This window comes from Tachysurus fulvidraco, chromosome 16 (genome assembly GCF_022655615.1).
Source record: "Tachysurus fulvidraco isolate hzauxx_2018 chromosome 16, HZAU_PFXX_2.0, whole genome shotgun sequence".
NCBI lineage: Eukaryota > Metazoa > Chordata > Actinopteri > Siluriformes > Bagridae > Tachysurus > Tachysurus fulvidraco.
In genome coordinates this window covers 17,043,421-17,065,236 of record NC_062533.1, presented here as the reverse complement: position 1 = coordinate 17,065,236, position 21,816 = coordinate 17,043,421, and the positions used below count along the sequence as shown (strand labels likewise).

Below are 21,816 nucleotides of genomic sequence, written 5' to 3'. Positions count from 1 at the left end.
AAAAAATATAATGAAATATAAAAAAATATAATGTCTTAATTAATTAATCGATTAATTGATTAATTCATTTGTTTATTATGAGTGTCATTATTTAAATGGATATTAAGTCTATTTATATTTTGTATTTTATTCACTCAGTAAAAATAAATTAATAAAAAAGGGGAAATGTTTGTTATTATTATTATTATTATTATTATTATTTGCATTAAAACTATTTGACAATAAGAGAAAACGTTTTTCTATTTTATTTGTTCTAATATTTTTATTACAATCTTTAAATATATATCTATTTGTCTAACATTTCCACTGAAATTCAATGAATTTTGAAACACAACAGCCCATAATCCTGAATATAAGGGAAAAACATATTTTTGAATATTTTTTAAAAATGTATAAAGATAAGATGTCCTGAAAAGATAAAATATTTACCGCATCTTTTTTGTTTGTTTTCTGATAATTCACATTTTATCACAAATTTTCAATTTTATCACTGTGTTTATTGCAGAGATTATTGCTCCACTCTGCCGCCTGGTGGACAAACTGAGAATCATTCAAATGTTTCAATTCAATAACAAGCAACAATTCAATATTAATTGATTAGAATTTTACAGAATTACTGCAATAGAAAGAAAGAAAGAAAGAAAGAAAGAAAGAAAGAAAGAAAGAAAGAAAGTTTAAGCTCCATTTTACACACTTTATGCAGTATATATTATACTGGTTAAGTGTGTGTTTATGATCATTGACATCATGACCTTCATGCTGATCTGCACAGATACACATTGATGGACACGTGATGGACACAGTGATGGACACGTGATGGACACAGTGATGGACACAGTGATGGACACGTGATGGACACAGTGATGGACACGTGATGGACACAGTGCTGGACACAGTTCTGGACACGTGATGGACACCTGCATGGTACCTTCAGGTCTATAAGGGCAGTGCAGGTATGAAAGGGGGCGTGGTTTACGTTTATATACTGTATATATAGTGAAGTTGAGACATGCAGAATGTGTACTAGGACACTAAAGTCATGTCCGGTTTAGTGCCCAGTGATGACAGACTGTGTGCTTTATAATCACTGTGCATTACTGTTAATAACGGGCCGGTTACCTGAGCCACAGTCCATCCCTGCACCGCGTCAGCTCCGCTGTTCCGCCTCTCGGAGTGCTTCAGCCCGTCGCTCCACTCTCTCAGCTGCCGCTCGAGCCGCCCGGTGTCTTCCTCGAGCTGCTCGGCGAGGCGACGCTGCTCGCGCTCGGCTCCGGTCGCCACGGTGACGGCGGTCTCCAGGGTGTCGCGCGCCCTCAGCGCCTGTCCCTCCCACTGCTGCAGGGCTCGCGCCAGCGCCAGGACCTCGCTGTCCATCAGCTCGCAGCCCGTCGCCGCCGTCAGCCTGCACGCGCTCTCCGCGCTCAGCCGCACGCGCCGCAGACGCTCGCGCCCTTCGCGCGCTCCCCGCGCCACCAGCTCCTGTCAGAGAGAGAGAGAGAGAGAGAGAGAGAGAGAGAGAGAGAGAGAGAGAGAGAGAGGCGGGGGGAGGGGAGGGGAGGGGGGGCGGAGATTGAAGGTAAAGTTGCTACGGTAACTGCCGCATGAGCGGCTCGTGACGTTTCCGGCGGAATCCGGGGCTATTTATCTCGCGCTTCTCGTTACCTCTCTCTCTCTCTCTCTCTCTCTCTCTCTCTCTCTCTCTCTCTCTCTCTCTCTCTCTCTCTCTCCCCTCTCTCTGCCCCCCCCCCCGTTATAGAGGAGACTCACACATGTACACACACGTTCTACCTTTTCATTATTATAAGCAGAGCTAAAAGGCTAATACAGGCTGATTAATACATAATTGAAGATTATACCCAATGACATTTCTCTCTTTTCCCCTGAGGCGCTCACACAGAGACTCTTCACTACATCAAATATAACTCAAGTGCTCGCTCGAGTTAACACACCTCCTTTTAAATTCCATCATTAATCTATTTACTCTATCTATCTCAGTCTGTATGTAATGTAGGAAAGCTTTTACTGTCCATAAGCTCTATGTATTGTCATGTAGAAACTGTGTGTAACGCATTTACTCTGTAGACGGTAGGAAATGTATAGACAGTGCAGACTATATACTTTATATATTGTAAGACTATATAATGTATAAACTCTACACTGTACATAATTTATAGACTGTACATAATGTATAGACTGTATGCACTGTATTTTACTGCATGTAATGTATTTTACTGTATAGACTGTATGTAATGTATAGACTGTATTTTACTGTATAGACTGTATGTAATTTATTTTACTGCACAGACTGTACAGTATGTAATGTATAGACTGTATTTTACTGTATAGACTGTATGTAATGTATAGACTGTAAAGTATGTAATATATAGACTGTATTTTACTGTATAGACTGAATGTAATTTATTTTACTGCACAGACTGTACAGTATGTAATGTATAGACTGTATTTTACTGTATAGACTGTATGTAATGTATAGACTGTATTTTACTGTACAGACTGTATGTAATGTATAGACTGTATTTTACTGTATAGACTGTATGTAATGTATAGACTGTATTTTACTGTATAGACTGTATGTAATGTATAGACTGTAAAGTATGTAATATATAGACTGTATTTTACTATATAGACTGTATGTAATGTATAGACTGTAAAGTATGTAATATATAGACTGTATTTTACTGTATAGACTGAATGTAATTTATTTTACTGCACAGACTGTACAGTATGTAATGTATAGACTGTATTTTACTGTACAGACTGTATGTAATGTATAGACTGTATTTTACTATATAGACTGTATGTAATATATAGACTGTATTTTACTATATAGACTGTATGTAATTTATTTTACTGCACAGACTGTACAGTATGTTATGTATAGACTGTATTTTACTATACACACTGTATGTAAGAACTGTATGTTTAGTCTTTACTGTATAGACTGTATGTAATGTACAGACTCAATATATATGCAATATATTTTACTGTATATACTGTATGTAATATATAGACTGTATTTTACTGTACAGACTGTATGCTATATATTTACTGTATAGACTATTTTACTGTACAGACCCTAAGCAATATATTTTACTGTATAGACTATTTTACTGTACAGACCCTAAGCAATATATTTTACTGTATAGACTGTATTTTACTGTACAGACTCTATGCAATATATTTTACTGTATAGACTATTTTACTGTACAGACTGTATGCTATATATTTACTGTATAGACTATTTTACTGTACAGACCCTAAGCAATATATTTTACTGTATAGACTATTTTACTGTACAGACCCTAAGCAATATATTTTACTGTATAGACTATTTTACTGTACAGACCCTAAGCAATATATTTTACTGTATAGACTGTATTTTACTGTACAGACTCTATGCAATATATTGAACATACAGATTGCATTCAACACATAGATCGATCACAGTACTCTATTCTTCCTCTTATTATAATACTACATATACAGGTTCCCCTTATAATTACTGGCACCCTTCACAAAAATCAGTACCCAAATAAATACCACACACAGTCATTAACATTTCTTCCTCAAACAACGAGAGAAACTGTACAACATCCCTGTAAGACTGCAAAAAAAAATCTCTTATTACATTTTAACTTTTGTTCATTTAAACAAAAAATGGGAATCATTTCGGAGATCTGTATAGAATGAATAAACAAAAGGTCTTAGATGCACTAAGACTCAATCTGACACACGCGCCAAGCCACGGGCGAATAAAACTCCATCAAGCTGATCAATAAATCGAATCGATATTTTCTCACATCATTATTTTCATCACACATTTTCATTGTGACAGTCAGACCATGCCGTATTCCGGGGAGCAGAAGTGAGAACTAAATACTGAGAATAAAGAATGTACTGTATATTATTTTACATTTTATTAGCTTTAGCATCTCTATTTTATTTTATATATTTATTGTCATATATATTTGTTTCTTTTTACTGGTACTGGTTTTTGGTAATACATTTTTTTCCATTTTTAAAGACAGACTTTCTACTTATTAATCAGTGTTAATTCAGGCACGGGGCTACTGTACAAAAGGTCTGAGGTAGTGACGTCACTAAATAAATCACACTCGCTTTGAACCGATCACATCTTAGAGGACGAGATTAGAGGACGATGAGGACACGGATGAAAATCGATTCTTGGGTAAAATCTTGCTTGTGTCAAACAAATAATAACGGATATAAAAAGATAATGAATATTATTTTCATTTCAGTGCCCTTTCCGAGTCCTTGAAACCCCGCCTACTGCTCTCCTATTGGTTCTTGATGACATTTGCATTTTAGTTGAATCTAGGTGTAGGTATTCTAAAAAAGAAAATGATCTCAGAAGGTTGCGTTGTGGTGATGGAGAACTTTGTTTCACGTATTTGCTTTATTTTCTCACCCGAACTCCCATCAGCTTTCTCTCGACCGATGCAGAGTCTCCAGATGGATCGGAACATCTCTGAAGCTCCTCTCCTTTGGACATTAGCCAATCAGTGAGCTCTCTTACAGTTGCCATGTACTTCTCGTGCTCGAAAACGACACCTTCTGAAAGACGGACTCTCTCCTGCAAAGTGCGATTGGTTAAACACTGGATATTATTAGTCCAATCATTTTTATTGCAATCCATCTTTAAGTCATCACCTCTGCGGCAGCTCGGACATCATCGAACTGAGCCCTAAGTTGAGCGGTCTCCTCCTCCTTGAAGGCCGGGTCTCTGGTGCGCTTGTACAGCTCAGCAGCGCTCTCCTCTAAATAACATAGCGCCCCCTGGTGGTCCTCGACATCAGATAAGAGCAAACACAGTCTGTCCAGCTGCTGCCTTTTTTCTCTGAGACCCAATTGAGGCTCCAGAGGACCTTTAACCTCAGACTCCACCTCCTCTAACCAGGTCCTGAGCTGAGCTTGAGACTCCACAAACAGTCCCCATTGACTCACCGTCCAGTCCAGACGGCTACACACACACACACACACACACACACACACACACACACACACACACACACACACACACACACACACACACACACACACACACACACACACAAAATACATTTTCACTTTTTTTTATGTATCCAAGAGGTCCTAATTTTCTCATATTACAAATAAACACACTAACATGCATCTTGATAAACAAAACAAGATTTGCATAAATTCTATTTAAATATTTAAATGAGGTTTTCACTTGATTTCACTTGAAGATTCCACGCCAAGGGTAAAACTGTGAAATGGTACATACAGGCGTACTGTTTTCACTGTGACATGAGGAAAACATGCCACACTGAAAAGCACAACCTTCATTATCCTGCTTCAGTGAAAAACATCTGAATCGTCTCATCAGTAAGAGAAGGATTTTTATGGAATTAAAAGAGAAGAGAAGTACATTACCTGTGGCAGCTCATAGCTCTTAAAAGTAGTGCTGCCCAGGCATCCTCCACTTCCTGTAGCTTAGAACGGATCACTTCCTGTCCAGCGTCTCCACTGCTTTTTATGACAAGCTCGCCTTTACCGGCAGCCATGTTCAGCTTTACCTCTCCCTCACCCTTCATTAAAAGGATATCCTGTACAGGACAACACAAAACACACACACACACACACACACACACACACACACACACACACACACACACACACACACACACACACACACACACACACAGAGCTACTGTAGAAATATTCTAAATATACCAGCTTCCTTTTCAGCCGAGGACAGACAATGTGGTCAACAAATGCCGACCGAGATAGATTGTAAAACGTTTATTATAAATAATGAGATATCGAGAAAATGATATATACACAAGTATATATAGTCACTACTAATTATTGGCACCCCTTGTAATAATCAGGTGAAATAGCTGGATAATAAAATAATCATATTTTAAGTTTAAACATGCGGAATTACTTCAACGCTATTTCTGTTGAATTGTTTTTAATTAACAACTGCACAAATATCCATTCCCAATATACACGATTCATTTCCAATCAGGTGCCAATAATTATGGAGCAGACTGTATTCATCGGATTACTAGTTCTGCTTATTTCACACTGCTTAAGGTCGTGCGATTACATTCATGTTGATTAAGTGTGTGACTGAATTGTGTCATTTTGTCTTTTTTTCACCACAGATTTTTTTTCCCAGGCTATTTTCTCTGAACATCGAGCTCTCTGATGCCTCCCTCTAGCGCTCTCGAGAGAACCAACACACTTTTTCATGCCAGGTTAAAAAAAAAAAAAAAGTTAAACAAACATCTACATACACGAGGCACACATAGTATAGGATTAAAATGAAAAATAACTTTAGTTGTCAGTTGATAGAAAGTTGAATCGTTCTTACAAATTCTTGCCACTGGGTGACGTTGTGAAAGCAGTCCGATCTCGAGACCTGCATCGACTTGAACGATATATTTGATATCTCAAGCGTTTGTGCTTACACTCATCTTAGTCTTGGGAATAAGTCCTGCTAACTATGGTCTTTAACTTGAATAAGAAAAATAATATTCTAATTGGGGGGTGGGGGGGCACGGTGTCTTAGTGGTTAGCACATTCGTCTCACACCTCCAGGGTTGGGGGTTCGATTCCCGCCTCCGCCTTGTGTGTGTGGAGTTTGCATGTTCTCCCCGTGCCTCGGGGGTGTCCTCCGGGTACTCCGGTTTCCTCCCCCGGTCCAAAGACATGCATGGTAGGTTGATTGGCATCTCTGGAAAATTGTCCGTAGTGTGTGAGCGTGTGTGTGTGTGTGTGCCCTGTGATGGGTTGGCACTCCGTCCAGGGTGTGTCCTGCCTCGATGAGGCCTGAGAGCTCTATCTGTCTCCTCCTACTGTACCTGCACTCTTTCCAGTCTCTCCTCCACCTCCTCTTTATTCCCCTCAGTGCTCTCCAGTTTCTCCAGCCTGCCCTTCGCCTCCTCCAGCCAGTTCCCCACCGCCCTGAGCGCCTCCCCAAACGCCTGGTACTCCTGCAGGTGGAGCAGCCGAGTCCAGGCCTCGTGAAGCAGAGCCTGATGGGAGGAGAGAAGCTCGGCTGGGATGCTGTTCTCCTCGGACAGGGGTAGAGAGGACTGATACAGACGCTCCAGTGACGGTCTGTATGAGGTGAACACAATCAGGTAACAGACCACTGACACAACAGCGCGTGGCGACTGTGTTAACTGATTTTGTTTTATGTTTATAAAGTCAAAATCATGTTTAGATTGATGTTATATAATGAAGTTTTACTTTAATTATAAGTGCTAGTTTATTAAATTGTGTTTAAATAATAATAATAATAATAATGAAAAAATAAATAAATAAATAAAAACATCTTTAAAAATATACTGTAAACTCCATACAGTTTATACCTCATGTTATCTTTAAAAACTAAGAAAATAAAATCATGTACATTCAAACAAACCTTCTCGCGAGCAGCTCTTTGTGTATTTCTTCCACTCTTTTGAGCTGTATGGAGCAGTCAGGGACTCCTGGCTGGCTCGCTCCACAAAGAACTGCCTCTTTCTTTAGGTTTTTCTCCATCTGCCGCAGCCAGTCTCTCAAATCGTCAGCACACACCTCCAACCTAAACACGGGGCGATGCATAAAAACAAGGGCGGAGTCAAATCCGAAGTTTGAGTACATAAATCAACATAAATAAGTTTTGAAAGTGTTATGTTGCTACAGTATTGAACTCAGGGTATTATATTCCCATGGTAATGCTTACCAAAGTATTCTCTGGCACAGCTAGTTCATTTTGCATAGCCAGACTTGCTTGCTAACTCTCACGCTGGGCTTAAAGACTTTTTTTAACATGAATATATTTATCAAATCTGTTTTGCCAAAAGGCTGTTTATCAATAAATTCTCACTCACTCACTCACTCATTTTCTACCACTGTATCCAAACTACCTCGGGTCACGGGGAGCCTGTGCCTATCTCAGGCGTCATCGGGCATCGAGGCAGGATACACCCTGGACGGAGTGACAACCCATCACAGGGCACTATCAATAAATTTATAAATGAATATAAAAATCTATAAAATCTGTTGTTTATGGATGTATTTTTGACTCTTTCTTCCTGCCTCATTTGTCTACCACCCTCTTTCTATACATTTACTACCCCCTCTTTCTTTTTTTCCATCTTTCCAAATTCTTTCTATATCTCTGCCACCACATCTCTCTCTCTCTCTCTCTCTCTCTCTCTCTCTCCATCTTTGTCTCTTTCTCTCCACCTGTCTCCGTTTCTCTGTCTTTCTTTCCATTCGTTTTGTCATTGTCTCTCAATTCACATCTCCTTCTCTCTTTTCCTCTCTGTCTGTTTTAAAACATGAAACTTGCCACGTCCCTGCATGTGTTTCTCATTTCACAGACGAGTTCCCGTGTTGAGCGACAGAATAGAGTTCGCCAAATCGTACATGTCCTGGCCTCCTGAAAAGTTGCCCATGCCCTATGTGTGGGCGGGGCATAATCTCTCTCCACTGTCAATCATAACAACACTAGCCAATCATAGGTCATCTGTGAGAGTTGTGTATGTAGAAGAGGGCAGTATGTTACTCTACCCTGTGACGCATGCATGTGACTGTTTTTACACGTCTCAGAGTGTTGGGAATTGTTGGGATGGGAATTGGCCAGTAACAAATTAGGAATTAATTCTAATTAATTAAATTTTTAATTCTGCTTTTTTTAATATTAAAAAAAAAGAAATATATTTTAAACAAAATAATTAAATGTTTAATAAATGTTTTTTTTGTTAACATATTTCTTTTATCTTTTTTTTTTACCTTATTTCATTTATTCATTTATTTTCATTTTTTTAAGGTATAAATTTATATAAAAAAATATTTGAAGTATTTTGTAAAATATTAAATATTAAAAAAATATAAAATACATTAAGGTACATTTATTTTTGTAGCAGTGATATACATCATATCCTGATGTATATGGCCAGAAAAGATATTTGTAAGTATTTGAACATATAATAAATATATCAGATCTGCTTCACATACAGGGGGCAATATCAGGTGGAAATACACATGAAAAACAGGTAACATGCGACCTACGACGTACGTTTACAGCATGTGATAAACCGCTAGGAAAGAAACAGCTACATTAAATGCATCGTGATCAGATTTACAGCTTCACCTGTCCTGCAGGGCGGCGCTCTCCTCTAAACACCGCACTCTCTGTCTGCAGGCTGCAGTAAATCTATCCAGCGCCAGACGACACGAGGCCAGATGCTCCTGAACTCGTCCAGCTGCAGATTCAGACAGATGTGTGAGGAGCTTTTCTTCTTCTTCATGAAGTCTAGTCAGATGTTCCTCACCCTCTCCGACTCGCTCCAGTGACACCTGAAGCATGAGGGACGTGTTACTGAAATTCAGCGCTTTTTGCAGCCAAGGTAGAACAATCTAACTTCATTTGAATATTCAAATGAGAATACTTTGTGTAAAGGCTTTGACTTATGAAACAGCACTGTATTTAACACAGAGAGAGCAGGATTCAGTGCGTTTTTACACTTACCTAAAATAGTACGGAAAGCAACTGAGACTAAAGGAAACGCTTTAAATACACATGTACAAAATATTTACTGACTCTTACGTCACTGCAGAGTGCAATGTTTTGTTTTGTTGTTTTTTGTTTTTATCAAAAAATGATATTTTATCCCCTTTTTATTCCATTTTATTTTGTGAAATGTCAACACTATAGCAGATATAAGCAGCCCGTCACTACAGTGTGTTTGCCTTCGAATATCTCAGCTTTAATGTTACTAAAAACTACTGAGTCCTGAAGAATGGCTTATTATAGAGTGCTGTTAGTCCTTCAATAAATATTATACATCAATCTCATGCGCGCACACACACACACACACACACACACACACACACACACACACACACACACACACACACACACACACACACACTCTTGTGCGCACACACACACACACATGCGCACACACACACACACACACACACACACACTCTTGTGCGCACACACACACACACATGCGCACACACACACACACACACACTCTTGCGCACACACACACACACACACACACACACACACTCTTGTGCGCACACACACACACACACACACTCTTGTGTGCACACACACACACACTCTCATGCGCACACACACACACACACAAACACACACACACTCTTGTGCGCACACACACACACACACACATCCACCCACACACACATACAAATACACACACACACACGCACGCACACACACACACACTCTTGTGCGCACATACACACACACACACACACACTCTTGTGCGCACACACACACACACACACATCCACCCACACACACACACACACACACTCTCGTGCATGCGTACAGACACACTCTCATGGGCACACACACACTCTTGTGCGTACACACACACACACACACACACACACACACACACACACACACACACACACACACACACACACTCTTACACACGCTTAGACAGTGAGTGAACCAGTCGTATGTTACAACCAGAACTACATGTGCTTTTATCAGAAAATTTATGAACACCTGATCAATACAGTTAAAAAACTGTCATAAATAGATAGAGAGATAGAGAGAGAGAGAGAGAGAGAGAGAGAGAGAGAGAGAGAGAGAGAGAGAGAGAGAGAGAGAGAGAGAGAGAGAGAGAGAGTTACGTGATGCACTGACTGTTTATAGTTGGTATAATTTCAGTTTCATGGACGTCCTGCGACATTAAACTATAAATGTAGCAAACATATGATGGATGAAAAGATTCTGCGATATAAGGGGAATAAAACCTAAAGTGAATAATTCAGACGTGATGCTACCTTGAGCCTCTGCAGCTGGGCAGGAACCCGAGGAAGGTCTCCTGTTTCCTCAGAGATCTCTTCTGTACCTGCCTTCAGCTCTGATAGCCAGCTATGGAAATCCTGTGTGAGTTCTGTGAGCGAGACAGCATGAGTTAAGGATGAGAGATGGACAGAGCATGGAGCAACAGTCGTGTGTGTGTGTGTGTGTGTGTGTGTGTGTGTGTGTGTGAGAGCAGATGGTCTGTGTGGGCAGGTCTGGAGAAAAAGGAAAAAATAAATAAAAAACACCGTTGTCCTAGTAACGAAGCCTAATCAATTCCCAATGAGAGATGTCCAACTGTCAGTGGAAGAGAACGTGTGTGTGTGTGTGTGTGTGTGTGTGTGTGTGTGTCTGGTCCAACAAGTGCATATCTATGCATGGAGTGCAGTAGCATCTCTCCTGCTGTACCGTTAAAACCGTGCAGAAGTGTTTTCTGTAGAGTTTGGAGGATTTGTCCGGAACGCTGTGCGGCCGCTTCGCTCCGCTTCACCAGCTCGGTGATGCTCTCGCCCACAGATGTTAGCTGCTGTGCTGGATAAACTCGACAGAGCACACGAAGAGACTCGCCCGTCACGTCCAAACCTCCGTCAACCTGCTTCAGAATCTTCCGGAGCTCCTGAAATAATAAAACAACAACAGGTCCAGGAAAAATGATCCTTTTATTCTTTTATTTTCTTGTGACTTCTAATAAATGTAATCAAATGATGGTCAGATGTTCATTCATATATATATATAGCCAGGCGTACACATAATACACGCCGTAACCGTGTGCTCCGGTAGATCTGATCACATGCACATAATCATCTAGTGCTTGCTAATATTAGGAACAGCAGCTATGTTAATTCTTCTGCATTTGCTTCTCTTCTACCCCATCCTGGGGCATCTAAAGATTGTGCCAGTTACAGTTGTGTTCTGCTTCATGAAGATTTCAGACCTTCAGAGAGAAGAGGCAAATCCTGTGAGGATCCTGAGGCATCTAGAGATCTCCACTTCATGAGGATTTAGGGCATTCTAAGAGAAATGACCAAGCCCATGTGCTCTTTAAGGACAACAACCTCCTTATCAATACACAACTGTCAGACTGTATGTGACTGTCGGAAGGACATTATTTATAATCACACGCTCTGTTGTTCATGATCATTTATAATCATACCCTACAGTGTCACCTAAATGAGGATGAGGTTCACTTTTGAGTCTTGGTTTTGGTTCCTCTCAAGGTTTCTTCTTCTTCCATCTAAAGGAGTTTTTCCTCACCACAGTCACGTCAGTCACGTCAGGCTTGTTCATTAGGGATAAATACAAACACGTTTAAATAGAAGTCTAATATTAATCTGAAACGTTTGTATAATATTAATCTTTTTGAAATATATTTCTTACTTTCTGTAAAGCTGCTTTGAGTCAATGTCTATTATTTAAAACACTATACAAATAAAATTGTATCGTTGAACTGAATTGAATTCTGATTGGTCAGAACATTCATTCATTCACTCACTCATCTTCTACCGCTTATCCGAACTTCTCAGGCGTCATCGGGCATCGAGGCAGGATACACCCTGGACGGAGTGCCAACCCATCACAGGGCACACACACACTCTCATTCACTCACACACTCACACACTACGGACAATTTTCCAGAGATGCCAATCAACCTACCATGCATGTCTTTGGACCGGGGGGAGGAAACCGGAGTACCCGGAGGAAACCCCCGAGGCACGGGGAGAACATGCAAACTCCACACACACAAGGCGGAGGTGGGAATCGAACCCAGAACCCTGGAGGTGTGAGGCGAACGTGCTAACCACTAAGCCACCGTGCCGACGATTCGTGGTATAGCCACGAATGCTCATAAAAAAAGTAAGAACATATTTAGTCAACATTTAGAAAGTTACTTCTACAAAGTTTTTGTCTTGTATTAAAGTAAAGAAAGAAAAAATGGAGGTGAGACGTGAAATATCGAACAGAAACTAGCTTGTCTTATGTAAAAAGAATAAAACCCTATAGAACATACTATTTTTATAATTTTATCATTTTAATTGATTCTAAAAATAACCAACTTTGTGGTGGCATCGGTAAATCTTTCCTCTAACAAATTGCACCAAATTGTTTTCGATCTTTTTGTAGAATTGCCTAGAAGCTACCGAATATATCCTATAGGAATATAGTTTGAATAAAATGTGTTCAGGCATCTATGAAAAAAAAAAACGGAAAATTTAATTAGACAAAAGTCCGTTTAGCCGTTTATGTAGAAATGAATTTATCGATAGGCAAACCGTCTGAAACTACTGTTACCATAGCAACAGAGATTTATTTCGGTCGTGTGGTATGGTGTCGTCTAACCGATCCAAATCTCTGCAGAAGGTTTAGTGACATCATTAAGTAGGCTACTATGTACAGTAGCTCCGCCTGTTTGAACGGAAAACATCAGTCGAAAAAAAATCGCCGCTAAAAATGATATATTTTTGTGATTGCGGTCACCGAGTGCAGTTTGGCTCCATGTGCCGCATGAGCGAGAAGGCTGGTGTTAAGAAGTACAAGTAGATCCCTGTGGTGCAAATGGAAAAGCCTAACCTTTATCTTGGCCACATTTTCTGGGTCAGATGACTGTGATAGCTCTGACAACGTGCTCTCGACAGTGTCCAGTTGTTCAGCCATGTGGGAAATCGCGTCCTGGAGTTGCCGGCTCTGACAGCTGAAGTCCCTCAGGATGGAACAGGCCTGCTCGTAAACCTCCTCAGCATGGAAGATCTTCTTCCTCAGATCAGCTGCCATCACCTTAACAGGATAAAAATATACAACGGTTACAGTATGTCAAAGTCTGTCAAACAACGAAATGTTTCGAATTACATGAACGTCAGCAGCCGGCGTAAACTGGAGACAATCCGGATCACCGATCAAACGGCACCTCTTACACTTTAACACTTCAACATGTCTTAATTAATTTTGCCACTAGCTTTCCTTGGGACTACAATCTCAGATCTTAATTCACAAGCAAGTAATTCTTCAATATAGAGCTTTAAAGTAAACACAATGCTTATTCATTATTCATTCATTTTTAGCAAATAAGGTTACTTAAAGGCAGGGTCTCCGATTTTTGAGAAATGCTCGGGCCGAATAATTAAAAAAACCCAAAACTAACGTGTAGCCAATGAGCAGAAAGGGGCGTGTCTTGTCAATATGGGCGGAGAGAGTGTTCAGTGCGTGTGTGTTACGTTAGCAGAAAGCGGTTTTAACATTGACATGGAGGATAAAAACAAAGAAAGAAAGCGAAGAAAGACTTACGATAAGGACAAGAAGTAGGACGTGTTAATATAGGATCAGCTTTCCAGCGCTGGAGAGAACTGAAGGAGCAGGAAGTCGGCCACATATTCACAGGTTGGAGTTTCCCGAGTCAATAACTCCTGAGCTAAACGCTGTTACTACACAAATAACACCTCTTTTCTATCGTAGTAATGTAGAGAGGCAGCTACAACCGCGTTTTGTGTAGTAACAGCGTTTAGCTCAGGAGTTATCGACTCGGGAAACTCCGACCTGTGAATATGTGGCCGACTTTACTTAAGACGCCGAGGCGCTTTTTTCCTTCTCGATAGGTGAGTAACGTTGGTTTTGCTTTGTTACACAGAACTAATATATGCCTTTGTCCTTTACATCATTATGCTTGTGTGGCATTTTTGCTTGTTTGTTTATCTACAATCGTATTGTTCTTCCCTTCAGCTATGATAAAGACACGTTTCTTTCTGTTAGTTGCCTGGGTTACGTATGTATGTGTGGGGCGGAGCTATCGATACAGGGGTGGGGCTTATTTCCTTTAGGGGCGTGTTTGTTTTGGTGATTTCAAATGTTAACATTGGCTTTCAAAAATCGGAGACCCCACCTTTAATATAGAGCTTTAAAGTAAAGCAAATTCTTTTAGCAAGATCTCCTCGGATATCTCTAGAACCTTGAAGTGCTTTTACCTGGAGCTCGGTGTCCACTTGCTGGTTCTTTGTTACTTCCTGTAGTTCAGTAACTTTTACACGAAGGCTCTCCATTAGCAGCTTTTTACTCTCGATCTCCACCTGTATAAACAAATTGTCCGTTATAACAACTTTACACACGTTTATACAGTTTTTCTCAGGTGTGTGTTCTGACCTTAAACTGACTGAGGCAGTCCTCCATGTTGGCACTGGATAAGAGATTAACAGGTCCGTCGTTGAGCTCGCTAACTGAGGTGGCGCTCCAACACTCGATGTCATTAACCACAGAGTTAATCTCATTCCATAACTCCAGAACGGTTGCGAGACGATTCGCTTCGGTTTCTATCCTCTCTGACGTCTGAACGACAAACAGACAAGCGCATGGCTAAAGGGTTGAAGTACAGTAATGTTAGTCTGAATACATACGGAGAGATTTATAACCATCTCACCTCCATCCACTGGTCCATGACGGTGTCCAATTCCACACGGACCGCATCTGCTAGGTCTGCTGGAAGGTTCCTTAGCTTGCTGATGAAGGATTTGCTTTTACAGATGAACAAATCGAGGTCACCCTGAGCACCGGTCAGCTCTAACTTCACTGCCTCCAGCTAGAGAAATTCACAGTCACTCCTTAAATGTGTATATAATAGTTCTATCCTCCAAGAAATTTCTACTTTACTTGAAGGTGAAAAATCTTAATAATAACTAATATACAGGTAGCTAGTTAACACTAGAGGTCTTCTCGGGTCTAAAGAAATGTACCCGACCCGAAGTGACCCGAATCACTTTTTACCCGAACCCGACGTGTATCATTTTTTTTTTTTAAGAAAGACCCGACCCGAGACAAACCCGAAAAAATTAGACCAGAGTCCGACCCAACCCGTTGGCAATTTTCTTTAAAACCCGACTGGACCCGAATGTTGTGTACACTAAAGTAACCGCTACAGAGTGGATTCAAAATTGATTGACAGGTCTGTTTCAACGAAAATTAGCTTACCGCCAGCCACACGTCACCAGCCACATGTCGCAAGCGGTCTTGGCAAACAGATGAGAGGTTGGAAAAGGACTCGAGTCGATGCACACACACGAGATACAGTAGTTCGGGTCTTCTCGGGTCCGTTCGGTAAAAACACGTTCATTTTAAATTACCCGAGACCCGATGCCGCTATTATTATACCCGACTCGTGTCCGAGGCACACGTGAAACTTTTAGACCCGAACCCGCTCGGGTCTCGGGTCGGACCTTGGGTTTTCGGATCTAAGTGGACCCGTGAAGACCACTAGTTCACACACATATTTTACAATAAACTGACTGGTGTTATAGAAGAAACCCCGTAGCCTAAGGTGCATGAACATGGCCACTGTTTAGACCTGTAAATTCTAAAGAAATATGTTTCGACACATCCTTTGACACATCCTTTGAGCTCCCAACCCACTAAGCATTGCTAGTCATCATTTAATGTGTGTATTTAAATTAAACAGCACAACACTGACCCTTGTCTGGGCTCTCCGCATGTCCTCGGGGTTGTGCTGGACAGAATGAGCAACAATAACAGCACGAGCTCTCTCGACGACTGAGCCGAGTTTGTACTTCAGAGTCTGGTAATCCTTACACATCTCCACCAGAACTTTGCACTGCACCTGCCTGCACAGACACAAAGCAAACTCAGGCGAATGTTGCACAGCTTTTTAGTTTGCAGGTCCACAGTAGCTGATAGATGACACACTTACTCATCTGAGATGGCGTTTTTGATCTTCTCCCAGCTGGTTTGGACAAGGGTCACATCCTTCCGGGCGTCTCTGACCATCTCGGGGTCTGTGTGAACCAACTGCTCACCTTTCTCCCCTAACCACAGCTGACTATGCTGCAGAGCATCAAGCTCCTCCTCTAACTGGTTCAGCATCCACAGTCTGACACACACACACACACACACACACACACACACACACACACACACACACACACAGACATAGAGCAAGAAAGAGGATCATCAATCATTAAAACCAAATTGTGGATTCTGCTCAGAAGGTGTTGATTAATATTCTATAACATCACATCTTAAACATTTATAGAATTGTGCAGGGATTTAAATAGCTCGAAGCTTTCTTCCACAGAAAAGTCTTTACCAAAGGACAGAGGAGTTTTCACCCTTGCTGGTTTCTCAGTAACAGGACAAGCTATAAAGAGATAAGCTATTTGAAATCGAGCTTAGATTTTGGAGCTCCGCTGAGACGAGGCCGACTCTGTGAGAATCCTGAGACATCTACAGATCTACCAGCTCCAGTTAGACTCTGTGATACTAAAGAGGAGATCTGAACCCCATGTGATCCTTACACCAATACAACATTTATCAGACTGTATATTTATAATCACACCCTCCAGTGACACCCAGATGAGGATGAGGTTCCCCTTTGAGTCTGGTTCCTCTCAAGGTTTCTTCCTTTACCGTCTAAGGGAGTTTTTCCTCCTCACAGTCACCTGAGTCACCTCAGACTTGCTCATTGGGGATAAATACATACACATTGTGAACTATATATATATATATAATAATTATTAGCCAGAGAAGCGCAAAGAGGCTAAGCATAACTCTCAAAATGATACTACTGTATCTCCACCGTGCTTCACTGGAAGGATAAATGCTTGTGCATGTATTTAAGAAGCACCAATATAAGTACCTTTGTTGGAAGTTTTGAGTGCTTGGTTCTGGAAACCACGGTTTCCTGGCTCTATCCTCCAGCTCAGTCAGGTTCCTCAAAAGCATCTCTTTTTTTCTCGTAAAGGAGCTCCACATGGCTCCTAGTGTCTCGGCTTCACTCTGCCTCGTCCCCACACTTCTCTGAATCTGCTGCAGCCCTGACACCAGATCCTCCACCAGACCCCGGCAGGATGTCCTGTCCCCATCGGTCCCGTGCAGGTGAAGGTATGCCTTGTTCAGACTACTGTCCAGAACTACAGCCTGCACCTCCACAGATGCTAACTCCTGGGACAACTGCTCTAGTTCCTGGTTCAGGTTCCGATCCTTGGTTTGGTCCCAGTTTGTCTGTCCTACAGCTGTCTGCAGAGTTTGAAGTGAATTGGCAGTCGACCTATAGCTCACCAAGTAGGTCTCAAGTTTACCCAGAGCCTCAGAACGGCTCTGCAGCAGACTCTTAGCCTCTAAGAAGGGCTGGAGGCAGTCTTCCTGCCTGGCCTGTAATCGGTGAAGATCCACTGGAGCCAAGGAAGGACTTAATACCTCCATGTGCTTCTTCAGGTCCTCTATCGCGTTGCTTTGGGTTTGAAGAACCGCTTCATCATCCTTTAAATTGAACAATAGAACATGTAGTATACCCTTAATTTAGAAAGATTGATGAATAAATGTATGACTAAAGTTTTTCTTTACCTTGATCTGGACACAAGCAGGTGTCAAGTCAGTAATGGTGACTTTGGACCTGTATCTCAGCTGCCTGAGAAAGTTTTCACTCCACTGAGTGAGGGTCATTAGAACCTGGTTAAACTGCTCCAGCTGAGAAAGATGAGCTTGTAGTTCTTGAATCCTGGAAATCAAGGAATCAATAAATAACACAATACAGTGATACCTCGAGATACGAGTGCATTGACATACGAATGTTTGGAGATACGAGCTGTGATTTGACCAAATTTTTGCCGTGAGATTCGCGCAAATTTTTGAGATACTGTACGAGCATCCGAGCCGCCGCCGAAACAAAGGTCCCCAACAACCAGGTGTGCTCAGCTTCCCGCGTCTCACTCGGTTAAAGCCGCCTTTCCACTGCACACGACAAACGACGGCCGATAAAACGGAAGCCATTCCTTTCCTATGGAGAGTCGCAAAGGCGCTGCTGTGAGGTGCCGACCAACCGCGGATCCGTAATTTTTGGGATCCGTTTCGATCGATGGATCCGTTAAAAAATTTGAACTTGTGCGACTACACCGCATCCGAAATGCTGACCGGACAGGTTTTTATTAAAACGACCGGCAGATGTTAGTGAGGAAAGAGTGACAAATAAAGCAAAAACAAGTGAAGAGAAAATCGATGAAGAAAATTAAGCAAAATGAATATGAAGAAAACAGAAATTTTAGCAATTAAGTTCAGTTACGTTAAGAGAATTTCAGTTAACTTCCTTAATTTTAGTGAAGTTTAGTTAAGTTCCATATACAGTACAGACCAAAAGTTTGGACACTCCTTCCAAAAGTTTGGACACACCACCTTTTCAACAGGACAATGACCAATAACACACCTCCAGGCTGTGTAAGGGCTATTTGACTATGAAGGAGAGTGATGGGTTGCTGCACCAGATGACCCGGCCTCCACAGTCACCAGACCTGAACCCGATCGAGATGGTTTGGGGTGAGCTGGACCGCAGAGTGAAGGCAAAAGGGCCAACAAGTGCTAAGCATCTCTGGGAACTCCTTCAAGACTGTTGGAAGACCATTTCAGGTGACGACCTCTTGAAGCTCATCAAGAGAATGCCAAGAGTGTGCAAAGCAGTAATCAAAGCAAAAGGTGGTGACTTTGAAGAACCTAGAATATGACATATTTTCAGTCGTTTCACACTTTTTTGTTATGTACGTATATAATTCCACACGTGTTCATTCATAGTTTTGATGCCTTCGGTGTGAATCTACAATTTTCATAGTCATGAAAATAAAGAAAACTCTTTGAATGAGAAGGGGTGTCCAAACCTTTGGTCTGTACTGTAAGTGTAAAGTAGCATTAAGAGTGTACAGTAGCGAGTAAGTGAACGAAAGCGAAAGTGTAATTCCTCCTAACTCCTCCGCCTGTTTCCTCCTCCCTCAACCTCCGTGCGCATCTTCCGTAAAGTAAAACCAGTTAATTTTTTTAACATTCTCTTTTATTACTGTATGTTTTTATACAATATTTGACATTTATAAATACAGGTACTGTAACATTTTTCATATTCAAAACACATAAACAAAACGACTGGAGTGGAATTTTGCGAGCTGGAACGGATTAACGGGATTTCAATTCATTTAAATGGGGAAACTTGCTTTGAGATACGAGCAATTTGAGATACGAGCAAGATCACGGAACGACTAATGCCTCTTTTCCACCGAAAAGACCCGGGTGCTGGTTCAGAGCTAGCGCTGGTGCTGGGTCAAAGTTGGTTCCAATGGTGAACCTTCTAAGAACCGGTTTGCATTTCCACCGGCTAGAGAGCATCACAGCGCCGAGTGTGACGTCACTGTATACGTGTCAAGTGTCCCAGCAACGTTAGCGCAGCAGCGGCAAACACAAACACAACAACAACAATGGCGGATGTTGCTTTACTGTTAATGCTCATGGCTTTGCGAACCTACATCGGCATCCAAACGTGGCGAATAAAACGTGTACGTGCAGCTCTGTGTAATCTGTATAAACGGAGGTTGTAATCGATAAAGTACATAACGTTATTTTATCGTTAACACAGAAAACATTTGGCCTTAGCATGTAGCTACCTACTATCATGTGTGCTGATAATATATCATATCGCGGTAAAGTAAAAGTGTATTAAACATTAGTATACTTAAGGTACATTATCATATGCGCTAACAGTAGCCCCGCCCCCAGCTCTTGACGCGAGCGGTTCTTAAGTCTAGACCAGCAACGTTTTGGTGCTACTTAAGAACCACTTTTCCTGGTTCAGAGCCGGTGCTTTGGCGGTCGAAACAGAAAGAACTGGTTCTAAATGAGGCTCCGAACCTGCACTCAAACTGCCTCGGTGGAAAAGGGGCATTAAACTCATATCTCAAGGTATTACTGTATAGGTACTTCTAATGAAGGTTCTTCTAATTAAGAGAGAAGTTTTCTCAATGGTTCTTCATAGGGTTTATCTGGAACTGTTTTCTGAAAGTTTCAAGTACTTGTTGTAGGGTTTTGCATGGAACATGTCAAGTTACTAGACTTTGAAGGCTTTTTAATCATCTCCACTCATGGAAAAAAAATGTATGGTTGATACAATAAACTCTAAAATAATAAATTGACCAAGAGCTTCATAAATTCCTGATCAGGAAATTGAATAACCATTAAAGGCTTGAAGAGTACCTTCTTAGCAAGAGTGCAGATTTCATCATGGTAATAAAGGTCTTCAGGCAAAGTTTACACATATGGAGGTTTTTCGGTCACACAAATTGCTTGGAATCTCAAATAATATTTGTAAAAAATGTTGTAAATAAGAACACTACAGATAGAAAAGGTTCCTCGAAGATTCTTTGAATGTTCACACTTTCCAAAAGGATTTTACTTGGAACCTTTTCTTTAATTAAAACCATCTGCTACAAGGTAGAATAGACTCCTTGGTTCCTTAAAGGTTCCTTCGATGGTTAACATGTGCATATGGGTTCTCCTTAGAACCCGGTGCCGTAACATGTAGCATACGCTCTTAACAAAAGGGTTTCTCAAGGGTTCTTTGGATGGTTAACTGTTCAAATGTCTAATCTTAGCAAAAATTGCTCCTTGAGTCTTTTTAGATGGTTAACAGTTTTAGCATTCCAAATGGGCTTAAGGCTAAACAGAAAGCCTTCTCCTGTAAGTAAGCTTACAATCTTAGCAAAAATCTTTCAATCTTTCTTTGATTAAAACCCTCTGCAAGTCAGAATAGACTCCTTGGTTCCTTAAAGGTTCCTTTGATGGTTAATATGTCTAGTTTTCCATATGGGTTCTACTTAGAACTTCGGCTAAAATGGAAGCCCGCTGCTGTAATGTAGCATATGCTCGGGTTCCTCGCCTGTTCTTTAGATAGATAACAGTTAATGCTTTCAAAACAGGATCTACTTGGAGACCAGCAGAATAATCTATTTGCTTTTTTTAATACTAAGTACTCTCTATATCATTGAAATAAATCTACATTAAATCTAAGCTATGTTTGTGGCCTTACCTGAGTGGTATGCTCACACTGAGAGAACACCACCTCTCCTCCAGGTTGCAGTGAAGCTCTGTCATTTCTCCCACTCGTTCCTCTGAAGCCGTGGGGTATAGAAATTCGGCCTGGGTCTCCAACTTCTCCA

The 21,816-nt window shown here is 41.1% G+C and overlaps 1 protein-coding gene across 4 annotated transcripts in view; it reads right to left on the bottom strand.

The window, feature by feature from the left end:
• syne1a (spectrin repeat containing, nuclear envelope 1a) overlaps window positions 1-21,816 on the bottom strand; it is a 177,455-nt gene that overhangs the window by 123,283 nt on the left and 32,356 nt on the right. For all 4 annotated transcript variants that reach the window (XM_047801922.1, XM_047801923.1, XM_047801920.1 and 1 more), the window contains 18 exons: window positions 21,687-21,816; window positions 18,194-18,347; window positions 17,487-18,109; window positions 16,542-16,721; window positions 16,305-16,455; window positions 15,261-15,419; window positions 14,987-15,169; window positions 14,812-14,913; window positions 13,427-13,630; window positions 11,267-11,474; window positions 10,837-10,949; window positions 9,158-9,363; window positions 7,439-7,600; window positions 6,873-7,131; window positions 5,437-5,609; window positions 4,693-5,002; window positions 4,451-4,615; window positions 1,120-1,479 (listed from right to left, as the gene is read on the bottom strand). The exon at window positions 21,687-21,816 is cut by the window's right edge and continues 37 nt beyond it. In XM_047801922.1, the coding sequence (XP_047657878.1) occupies window positions 1,120-1,479; window positions 4,451-4,615; window positions 4,693-5,002; window positions 5,437-5,609; window positions 6,873-7,131; window positions 7,439-7,600; window positions 9,158-9,363; window positions 10,837-10,949; window positions 11,267-11,474; window positions 13,427-13,630; window positions 14,812-14,913; window positions 14,987-15,169; window positions 15,261-15,419; window positions 16,305-16,455; window positions 16,542-16,721; window positions 17,487-18,109; window positions 18,194-18,347; window positions 21,687-21,816 (3,842 nt within the window). The remainder of the gene's footprint in view (window positions 1-1,119; window positions 1,480-4,450; window positions 4,616-4,692; window positions 5,003-5,436; window positions 5,610-6,872; window positions 7,132-7,438; window positions 7,601-9,157; window positions 9,364-10,836; window positions 10,950-11,266; window positions 11,475-13,426; window positions 13,631-14,811; window positions 14,914-14,986; window positions 15,170-15,260; window positions 15,420-16,304; window positions 16,456-16,541; window positions 16,722-17,486; window positions 18,110-18,193; window positions 18,348-21,686) is intronic.